The sequence below is a fragment of the Belonocnema kinseyi genome, chromosome 1 (genome assembly GCF_010883055.1).
Source record: "Belonocnema kinseyi isolate 2016_QV_RU_SX_M_011 chromosome 1, B_treatae_v1, whole genome shotgun sequence".
Lineage (NCBI taxonomy): Eukaryota > Metazoa > Arthropoda > Insecta > Hymenoptera > Cynipidae > Belonocnema > Belonocnema kinseyi.
In genome coordinates this window covers 173,565,740-173,577,827 of record NC_046657.1, presented here as the reverse complement: position 1 = coordinate 173,577,827, position 12,088 = coordinate 173,565,740, and the positions used below count along the sequence as shown (strand labels likewise).

The 12,088-nt window shown below is 36.6% G+C and overlaps 1 protein-coding gene across 6 annotated transcripts in view; it reads left to right on the top strand.

Annotated features, from left to right (window-relative positions):
* The window catches only part of LOC117170320 (ovalbumin-related protein X-like), a 52,270-nt gene extending 45,185 nt beyond the window's left edge, over positions 1-7,085 (top strand). For all 6 annotated transcript variants that reach the window (XM_033357074.1, XM_033357064.1, XM_033357037.1 and 3 more), the window contains one exon: positions 6,704-7,085. In XM_033357074.1, coding sequence (XP_033212965.1) covers positions 6,704-6,864 — 161 coding nt within the window. In that variant the 3' untranslated portion in view covers positions 6,865-7,085. The remainder of the gene's footprint in view (positions 1-6,703) is intronic.
* The last annotated feature ends 5,003 nt before the right edge of the window (positions 7,086-12,088 follow it).

Here is a 12,088-nt window from a genome sequence, read left to right as displayed (position 1 = left end):
GCTTAATAACTGTATCTAAAGATAAATGGCACCTCGGCGAGGTGTACCGTGCAAATTCTTAGAGTATGCAACCTTATCCTTACGTTAATAACTGCCAAAGAGGTCAAGAAAGTCCTTAGGGGACGAAAAACTTTTCATTTGCAGGACCAGGCGGCATCAAGAACTTCTAGTGGATGAAGTTTACTTCTACACACCAATTCTGGCCGACATCTTTACCTGATTTTCACTGTCGGAGTCACCCATTCAAAACAGAACAATAGAGGCGTCGTAAAGCGACAGCTTCGGTCCTTAGGACCATATTCAAGACATAACATCAATGTTATTGTATTTCCAAAGCCAATACAAGCGACTTCTTTGACTGCTTTGGTCTTCTAATCTGGCTGCGTTGAACAAGGTATCTGCGACTAATATGCTTTCCGTCTTAGTTGTACTCTACTCGTTTGGGTTAGTTTCATGAGCATATGCTAAAGGTATGGCTTGCGAATCGTCTATTCCGCGATTATACGTCTCACGCCGTCAAGGTGGGCGTGGGCTCTCGAATCTCCAATGTCTTGATAACCAATTGGTTCTGACTATAGCCTACATCGTTGCAAATGGAATAAATGCTCTCCTAAAAATATTCGGGAAACACGAAGTGATTCGCAAAGGAGCGTTCTTTTACATAGCAGCGGAATAGAATAGAATTTTAACATCATGAGTGCGGAAAATATTACTGTGTCTAAATGACTCACTTCTAATAGCCAAATTAGAGTAAGCACATGTTGAAAAATTGCGCTAACAGCTCGTCGACAAGAAAATGCACGGAAACTTTCACATAAATGTAAAAAAGTTCACAGTGAAAAGTGCATAGAGCGTCATACACACGCTGAATATTTAGAGCACATACTATCTTTACACTCTTACGATGTTAGACGTGACCCTGCCTTGCTGAACGCTCCGATGGTGATAAGAGTCAGTTGAAAAAGAAGAAAAACGAAGAAAGGAATCAAAACCTCAAAAGGGAGCAGCAACGACTGTAACCAAAATATTCGGTTAAAGTAATTATCCTTGTGATCGGTGCTCTCGGAGGTGCAAAACTATCGCTAGATCGTAAACTTAATTAGTGCTATCCCCGTCTACCAAGGAACTTGTAAAATAAAAGCAGAAAGCTATCATCCTTGAGACGGTTCGTATCCTCAAGAGACACGAGGGTTTCGTCGAGCCTTGCTCGTGATTTCGTCGTGCCCTGTGACTGTTCATGTCACGGTTTCTGGACGTGGTCCTAGTTATGATCGCGGAAAAACTATATTTATGGCCACATCTTATGATCGTGAGAAGGTTTCCCACAGAGCAGGACGAAATCACAACGTACGCTGCCGAAATCCTCGTGACTTAAAGACACACAAGTAATAGCTTCACACATATGAGAGGACTGATTAGTAAGGAAATTATTCCAACCGATTATTTTGGGTACAGTAGGTGCAATTCCCTTGTAAGGTCTTCATACATCTCCTCCTTTTCCATCTTCTGGGTTATGTATTTAAGTCGACCTTAGCCCCGAGAAATAGATCACGTACACAGTTCTATTCTCAAAGTTTTCGAAAACAATGTCATGCCTCGAGCGAGGTCCGAGAAGCTGGATTTTTTTTCTTTTGTGTAGTCCGTAATATGTAATATGTAACGTTTTGGCGATTCTGCCAGGATCCGTTTAAAGAATACTTCGAAGGAAAGCATTCTCTATGGAGAAACATTATAGTCCTTCCCTTCTTATAAGTGATGGAGGCCTGGGAAACGAAGAGAATAAAAATCTACAAAATTCATAAAAAACGAACTCCGGACTGTACTACGGACAGCCCGAAAACATTAAGACATACTAATGCTATTGAAACTAGTGTCTGAAATTCAGGAGGGCCTATTCTACGTAGAATAGCAGTAGGAAAACTCAGAAAAATAAAACTGAACGAGGCCCGCAACCAGGCGGAAGAGGCACCTGTCTAGCTACAAGAAACTGATCGAGTTAGCCACACCCGACTCAACAGGTACCAGCAGTAACAGCTTGGAGGCACGTCACCAGCCGAACTAGGAATCCAGACAGCAAACGGAAACTCTACGGATCTTCAGCCAACTGTCAAAAGACAACGTTCACTGTAAGATTTTGTTAGTAATTAAGACTGAAATTGTAAAGAGTATAAATCCTCTTTGTGGTCTGAGGAAGGTAACAAACCTGAGATAACATATTTCTTGTTTGGTGAGGTAAAGTTTTACAATGTCACGTAGGGTATACTCCTGGTGCTCCAGGACACTGCCTTTCGTCAAAAATACAAATAAATTACTTTAAAATCGTCAGTATTGTAGTAGAACGATACGACGCATTTTATTGTATTAAAGGACAAGGTTCAAACTACACAAAAGTGTCACGCGATAATTACACCCGACAAATTAGAAACCAACTACACTCACACTGATAGAGCAGGGCATTAGAAAACCTTCCATTCTGGCTTATCGGATACCATTAACGTACGCGACAGACGATTCTGACAGTGACTTGTACAAACCACAGTACATTACGGCAATGGTCTCCCCCGCCCCCACTCGCGCTCAGTCTCCCTCAAGGGAAGAAATTCCAGCATTCTTACTCAACGCACTTGAAGAAATTAGAAAAAGAATTAGCACTCTGGTTATAAATAAATCAGCGGCAGCAGAAAATATCTCCATATTAGCAAGAGAGAACGACAAGAGAACAAAAGAAGGACATGAAAATTAAATACGAAAAGATAAAGACAATCAAGACTACTCCACTTGAATCGGAAAAGGAAAACCCCACAATACTCAAGACCCATTGCGAACACTTTTAAAAACGTCTAATATCGATCACATGGAAAAAGAAAACCAAGAGACAATAAGGAAAATCTTACTAAAATACAAACGGGCGTTTGTACTACCCGGAGACCCACTGCCATGCACAATGTTAACCGAGCATGAGATTATCCTAAACTCAGGTAAAGTAATAAACCTTAAATCACATAAATTACCTGAAAAACATAGAGAATTTTCTCCTGAGGAGACTCAAAAACTATTGGATAAAAAGATAAGAAGACACTCACAATCCCCATTTAACTCCCCATTATGGATTATTCCAAAAAAAGGGGGAAAATTGAGACTGGTCATAGATTACAGGAAAATTAATAAAGATACAGATCAGGACGCTTATTCTTTAGCAATGATTGACGACATCCTGGACCAGCTTGGAAAGGAAAATTCTTTTCAGCTCTTGACCTAAGTGCTGGTTTTCACCAAATGCCAATGAAAGAGGAATGTAAAAAGTACGCTGCGTTTTCAACACAACCAGGACACTTCGAATATAAACGAATGTCCTTTGACTTAAACAATGCTCCGGCCACATTCCAGAGAATGATGGACAGAGCCTTCCACGGTCTCATTGGAGGACATTGCTTCGTTTATATAGATGACATAGTCATATTTGGAAACACAATTCAAGAGCACAATAATAACCTTGAACTGGTTCTACAACGTATCACTGAATTAGGACTAAAATTAGAGCCTACAAAATGTGAATATTTCAAACCAGAATTGGAATATTTGGGTCATATTATCACAAAAGACGGGGTAAAACCAAACAATGAAAAAATTAAGAAAATCGTCGATTTTAAACAATTAAAAACAATTAAAGATATATAATCTTTTCTTGGTTTAACTGGTTATTATAGAAAATTTATTTAAAAATTTTCTACGTTCGCTAAACCTTTAACAGCATTGAGACAAAAAGAAACACCATTTAATTGGACATCAAACTGCGAAAAAGCCTTTCAAACTCCAAAAAATGCCTTAACATCTGCGCCAGTATTAAGATTCCCAGATTTTAAAAAGAAATTTATTTTAACAACCGATGCCTCCAATTACGGACAAGGGGCAGTCCTTTCTAGGACTGCCCTCATTTTTAAAAAAGCCCTCACTTTTAAAAGCCCTGGTGCAGAAATAAAGGGTCAAAAACTTACTTGAACAGTTCCACGACAAGAAAATGCACGGAAACTTTTACATAAATGTAAGATATCAGTCCTTGTCAGCGAAGTTAAAATTTGATTTCCTCAAATCATCCGGACTTAATTTAGCTACAGAATGTTTTATTTTATTGTGCCAGGACGCTGTAAAAAAGTATATACGGAGACACAATATCCATTGTTCTCTCTAGGCGTAACATCATTCTCCTGGACTTCAAAAACCAACTATGTTGGTTGTCGCATTCTCGGCTCCCACCGGCAACTATATCTCAGAGAAGGTGGAGGAAAATGTGGAAAGGCACCGAGCAGTGTACCCAATCTTGGAAACTTTTTTAACTGCGCTTGTGTCGCACCGACAACTCGATTGGTCACTGTTAGCGCGCTGATTTTGAATTACATAAAGAAATGCCCGAATAGAATGAGCCTAATCCTAAACTAAGATTTTGGAGTGACAGATACAAAAAATTCGATTTTAATGAAAAAGTGGTTATGAATTCTGAGTTTAGAGAAACAAATCATTTTTATTTGTCCCAATGATTAATCTCGTCTGCGCCTTATTTTAAAATTAAGTTTGTGTATGTTTCCGGCAATATGACTTAAAATAAAATCTTTGAAATTCCCAGAAATGAATTAAGAATAATTAATTACTGCACTGATAAATATTATATTATACATTTTTTTAATAAATTGAAGACCACCTGAATTACAACTACTAATTAATTATTTTATAAATATTATAAAATATATAATATTGTATAAAAATAATAAAATCATATTTATACTATTAAAACGAATATTTTTTTCTTAAAATTAAAACTTCTTATTACCTTTTTATTAGCATTTTGAAACATTTGAAATGCTAGGTAAAGAACAAAAAATTTTCTAAATTCCAAATTATAACGTTTTTTGCATGAAAATTGCATTATTCTCTCATCAGTTACTCCAAAATTCAAATTTAAGATTGAGGAATTACTTGGGATGCAATATTTAATAATTATTTATCATAAATATTAAATCTGAATATTTATATAATTCAAAATCAGCACGCTAACAGTGGCCAATCGGGTTGTCGGTGCAACGCAAGCGCAGTTTAAAAAGTTCCCAAGATTGGGGACACTGGCACCGAGACCTTATAAGGGAGTTGCGGCGATTGTACCCAGAAAATGTTTGGTTAAAATGATTGTCCTTGTTTTCGGGTTCTCTCAGCTGTGATGCTATCACTGCTTCGCAACGTAGAAGCCAATCCAGCATGCTAAAAACATGCTGAAGCACTTGCGAGATAAGAGACACACGAAGGTTTCTGTGGCCCGTTAACGTGATTCCGTCGATCCTTTTGGTCACTCGTTTCACGGACGTGAAACGTGGCCAAAGCTGTCGTTTACCGCGTTTTTACTGGGAGCTAGTATCACTTTCATGGGTAGCGGTCGCTCCTAGGTGTACCAAATATGTATTGGACTTAAATGGAAAGTTTAATTTCAGAAATGACGTGATGTAATAATATTTTATCTTTCAGAATATGAAATTTTCATGCATAATGTTGCAGAAATTTAATACAGGCCAAAGAATCTTCAATTCATTTTATTTAAAAACTGTTTTTATATCATTTTTCTTTTGCACCTTAAATTTTCAAAATGTATGTTCATAGAGCCATTTTTCTGACCAAAATAATTGATTTAATGCAAAAAGAATAACAAATATTTAAAGAAAAGCGATTTTACTAGCAAACGAATCGTTGCCCAGGCGGATGCCGCTGCCACGATGTACTTTCTAAGACAACCTTGTTTCCAATACGATTTGTTTATGCAAACGTACAATTCTGAGGATTTGTTTAAAAAGAACATTTCTTCTTCATATAGGGACATAAAAGCGATTGACATTAAATCCTTATCTGATTTCTATGAAACTTAGTCGATTGCCGTAAAATTCTCTTTGACAATTAAAAAATACATTACTTTGTTAAAAAACGTAGATCATTTCATAAAGAGACTATTTTTCGAGAATTATTTTTTCAAAAAATGTCGCAAAATAAAAAAATGTGTATATCCTTGGTCGAAGCTTACAGTGAAAACTGTATGACATCGATTGGTAGCTCATGTTACTTGGATGTTCGTTAGATTATTTTTTAATGCCATTTTTCAAGATTTTAGGATACCTTCATTAGTTATAAAGATTTTCAAATGAAACTCATCTGTTTATAAACTTCCAATAGTAAAGAAATAAACAAAGTGGTTGTACTGATTTTTTATGTTCATACGGACATGACTGTAAGATTAGCCTCGGACCAATCGCTTCTTACAAAATACAAAATTTTTACCTATGTACACTTTAGCAGTTAAATGCATCTTTATGAGACAGATTAACATTGTATTTATACGGAAGATGTGTGTTACTATTCTCTAGCACTATGTGGGTCAGTGCACATAAGAAATAATATATTCTGCAGTGGTCATTCTATTCAATTAAAACTTCGTGAAATTATAGTGTTTTATAAAAAATATTTAGGGCACAAAGGATTGCAAACCATTAATTACAAGAGTTATGCCATATTAAATTTTGGAGTTCAATTTTTTTCTAAATTTCAATATATCACTCATGGAATAAATGCTGCTGAAATCTAGCGGTGGTTCATTAGACTTTTTTTGTAATGTTTATAACAGAAAAAGTTAAATAAAAAAATTATTTTTAAATAGTTTGTCTGCTTTCAGGTGTTCAAATGAGATTACGCAGATGCCTGAGCGAAGACCCTGAGGAGTTCAGGGTTGATCGACCATTTATATTTGTTATTTATTGTAAACCAGCTAACGTTCCTCTGTTTTTCGGTAGTGTGCGTGATATCGGCGTACCTGCTAAAAAGGATGAATTGTAACAAAACTAAGAAATCAAGTATTTATGCACAAATATTTATAACAGTATTTAAAATATATGTAAAATATTGTTATAGTATATTTTTATGCTTTTAAAATTTTGCGCGCTCCGTTTAATGTATGAGTCCCGAAGAGTTTTAGGAATATAGAATTGTATGTTTTACTTAGTTTTTTCACACTGAATGTATATTTTTAATAAAGTACATGCTATTTTTAACGTAAAATATGTGATAGTATTTGGTTTCACCTAGACTATTATTTTATTTTCGGCTCTTTATTTCACTACGATCTCGTCAATAATATATTATTTAGAATTTCAAAAGAAATTACAAAACAAATTGAAAATTAAATTCAGATACGTATACTTGATAATGAAGTTATCTACCCATTAATAAAAAAATGATCCCTACGGTTTAAAGAGCGAAAAAATATATCCCAATACACTTATGGTTAAAGAAGCAAAACTAAAGTTCTTTTTAAATTCAGGATAATTTTTAGAGCGTTTTATTTTAAAGCGAATTTGCGTACTGTTTTAATTTGCTAACTTCAGGTTGATAAATAAATCGCGCCAGCGAACTAAAAGGACGCACAGCTGGGTACTGTTCTGAAATAACTTCTAACTATGAAGTTCATGCTCAAAAGAAACAAGAAACTATCGTGGCATTTTACTTTGCTTTTACTTTTAATGTACGCTAAATTATGTCATGTTAACATTAAAAAGTTGAAGTCCTTTCTGGTGACCCATAACGCAACCACGCTCGTAAAGTTTCAAGAAGGGAGCATGGACCAATACGGAGATACCCCCACACATTTGCGCCGCGAGTGGTGCGTAGCAGCCAAAGCACAGTCCATAAAAGTGCTTTTCGCGAAACCAATTAATCTGATCTACCAGACTTCGGCCTAAACCGCATCTCCCTGACGATCTCCCTTGTTTAGGCGAAGAACAATTAAGCTTAGGACCTGCTTGATATTCACTATAGTAGAACATCTGCATCGCCGTCCCCAGAACCGGATCATCCCCCTACCTGATGCCCCTAGTAGCGTTTGGTCAACTCACAGGTATGCGATATCCCCTCCTCCTATAATTTAAGAGGGCATGAACGGTTCTCGCGCCCTTGCGTCGTTGCAGCGATTCGCTCTAGCGATTCAACATAAAGAAGAACAGGTGGGCCGTCGTCAATTACTCCTTGACCTGAAAGAAGAACTCTACGAACCAGGCATTGCAGACTAAACGTATTTGCCATGATTCACATGTTGTAATGTTCTAAAACTTAAAACTCGTTTTTCCAAAAGTTGCATTTCTCAAACTGGTGTGTAAGAAATTGAAAAGTTGTCCGCCATGTTGCGAAAAATCAAAATTTCGAAAAAGCGAATGATCGGGACCTCGCTGACGTAAGAACAATTAAAAGTCTTGCTGAATTTTTTTTTTTATTTCGGAAAACTAGAGTGGACCCAATCGTGTGCACCGTTTGATGCTGCACTTTTGACAGGAGCGCTGGCAATGCCTTGTCCAGGTCTTGGAAGTCAACATTGATATCTGAAAAAAATCATGTGTGAGATTTAATAAAGCTGCAGTAGAATAGAGAAAGTCTCGTATTCCAATCTTCTTTAATTTTTCAACATGAAATTCCTGAAAATTGGACTACAAGATATAAGTCCCCCTTAAGCTTTAAACTCGTAATACTTATCCGCGTAGAGTAAAACGCGAACTCTCAATGTAAATAGTATTAGCAATAAACCTTTCATTTCAATTTTAAAATCACTGTGCTTTTCTTTTTTTTAAATTAGTTTCTTTTCTAAATTAGTTTCCGCTCCTATTAATTTTACTACTTTTAAGTCAGTCTCTTAGATACCGCTTCTATCACTAGTATTCCAGAGAATACCCATCGTCCAGAGTACGCATTATTCTCGTCCAAGAATTTACTTCAGTTTCTTAGGAGTTCAGTGAGAAATCTTCATAGAATAATACTTCTCTGTCGGACGTTGCAGCTATTTTGATAAATTAAATATATGGAACTTTGTGTAAACTTTGGAATAACTTCTAGGATTATGTAAAATAATGATGAACTTTCACAGTGTTCGACTCCCCTGAACCTCCCCCTGGACCTGTTACGTAATTTAAGTACGGTCCCTAAATGGGAAGCGGCATGGGAACCTATATGGGGTACTTTATGAATTCTTATTTCAAATTACGATGTAAGACATGAATAATGAATATAGTATGGAACTCTGCACCGGTTCTTATTATAGATTTTTATTAAGCTTCTTACATACATGTATTTAAAAATAATGTTTAATTAGTACGCAGTGATTTTTTGGGTGCTTTTAGAATAGATAGATAAACGTCTATTTTTCGGCCTGCTGGCCTTAAAAAATTGACTTGCTTACACTTCCATTTTTTTAACAGAATTTTCTTACAGCTAGCGCTTACAAATTAACATGTATTCATACCTTATATCAAATCCGTTCGCTTTTATAGCTCTGCCTCCGCGGCTAACACCTAATACTTATCTACTGTTTACAATATTAACAGTTTTCTTATTCCTACTTCCTCTCCTATTTACAATCCTTCCTTCTCCATTCTTCGTCCTCCTTCCTTCTCTTCTTCTCCATCTTACTCAAGACCCCCTTCACCCATGCTACTGCCCTTTCGCCCCCCCCCCTGCATGAAACAATACCTGCATGATCATCCCACTCCTTTCTCTCTAGAAAGCCAGAACCTATTAAAATCCTCCATCTAACCGCATCTCATTCTCGCTATAAGTTCCTGACTTTCTTGCTTTCCTTTCTCACACAAATATAGCGCTCTCTCCCTTGGCATCATCCACACGTAGTTCCCGTTAAACCTTGACTCTTATTCCCTCCTCTGCTTCTGCCTTCTCTTTCTCCATGCCATTCTTTTAAAACAACTCATATACCTTCCTTGGGCATCCTTCTCACTTCATTCATCTTCAATCCATTCGTTCTGAAATATCTTTCCCTTTGCACCTCCATCTTCGCACCCCTACGTCTGTTCTCCTTCTTCCACCAACACTCCCCAACCAGCTTACTTCCCCCTCTTCCAAAAATGTCTCATATTTACACTTTCGCCCCCCCCCCCCCCAATTATAATCCCTGAACTCGTTCTTCCTGTCTCCCTCCTGGCAATATAGTTTAGCGTATTCCTTGCCAACCCCAGGGTTCACTTTACATACTTCTCCTGTATCGTATTTATCTCCTCACTTACCTTCCACCCCCACACCTCCACTCCGTAAAATAAGACGCTTTTTCCTTCCATTTCCCTCCCTTATCTATCCCATCTCCTTTCCTGAACACCATAACATTCAACTTGTTCGAATTTAACTCTAACCTATTTTTGTCCAAGTATCTTCTCAAAATTCTCACCATCCTCTTTAAAGCCTTTCCTCTTACCTCATCTTTCGTCTTCGCATATACCACGCTTACCCTCTCGAACAGGCCTTGTTCCACTGCCCTCTCTTTCACTGCCTCTCACAAGCTCCCCCTATCCCGCAAAGGGAACGCGCCTTTTAGACCTACAAAAAACGCGTACAATTTGGCACCCTTTTTGGTTTGTTCACCATCTACCACGTGCTGCAAGACGTAAATATTGTCAATGCAACTCCTTCCCTCCCTAAAGCCCGCCTGCATCTCCGACAATATTCCTTTCCTCTCAACATCCTTCCGCATCCTGCCGAATACAAACCGAACACTTTCAAAACATATTTCATTCCAAAAATATATAATCCCATGTGGGACTTAACGTAGAAGTAATTTATAGGTTTCCAATCAAGGGATTCATATAAAATCCCATGTGAAACCTGCAAGTATTTTCCATTCTATCTCAGATCGTAGTTTGAAACGGGAATTGAAAAAAACGATCCCACATAGATTCTCATGTGGATTTCCACATAGTTTACTCTGTAGGTTATATAGGCAGTGAAAGAATTCTTTCATTGGAAAGTATTTTTTCCACTAAATTCAATGTTATACTTAATTTAAGAGTTTTTTATGTAGATAGGAAGTTTATACATGTATTGGAAGTAATTAATCCATACAAGGATGGAAATTTTCCCATACCTCAGTATGGGAAATTTTCAATGCATGGTTCGGAGTTTTCCTATACCTCAGTATGGGAAAATTTACATACATGGAGGGGAGTTTTCCCATAAAGAGTGAAATTTTCCCAGACATCAGTATGGGAAAATTCCCATACATGGATCGGAGTTTTCCCATGCATTTTTGGCATTTCTCCCATACCCCAGTATCGGGAAATTTCCATACGTAGGGGGGAGTTTTCGCACAACCTTAATTTTTAAAACAAGTAAATAAAAAACAGAATTGCGATATACAGATAAAATATAGTTGAAAGTAAAATATTATATACAGGGGAACATATAACTTCGAAAAAATATATTAATTTTTAGACATAAAATCGGCTTCGATTCCTATGCGGTCCATTAATTTTTGAACTTGAGGATTACCCGTATGGAGGTTCCTTTTATTCCTCTCTCTCTTTGGGCCCCTGTTAGGGCTAATTTTTGGAAAACCCTGCGAGAATTAAGAAAGGAATGATTACATTTGCAAATTATACAATATAAGAAATAAATAAATTAGATGTTTCTTGACCTACTTCAGACCAATAAAAGGACCTGGTTCATGTTCGAGATACTTTATTAACATTAGTCAACGTTCCCGGTAAGAAGCCTTGCATTAAAAGGTATAAAAAAATTTGAATCCCTAAGAATGCCGTTTCTGTCCTTCATTTTTTAATCCTCATTAGGCGGCGAAAATAATATGATTCCAATCCCTTTTAAAACCGATCGGAGCTCCCAGGTGTAATTTCTGATAAATTAAAAACATAATTTCGTTTGAAGCTTTAGAACGCGCTCCCAAAGTATATAATTTGCCAAATCTAGTAGGATTGCTTACAAGAATAAATCTCTTAATCGTAACATGTTCGCTTTGTTCAAATATTATCAATTACAAAAATATAAAATAATTATAAAAGATTCAAAAAATTATTTTGTACCTGAACAATCTGTGTGGAAATTAATCCTAACATCGTAAAGGACCGATGCCCAGTTTTAAAAAGCTTTTCACCTAATTATTCGAGAAACAGTAAATAAAAGTTGCAAAATCTGCTAAATTAAAAGAAATTAAATTTTTTCTATTTCGTGGTTGCTTTGCTGTATCCAAACATTTTCAGAAAAACATTTTCCGCACTAC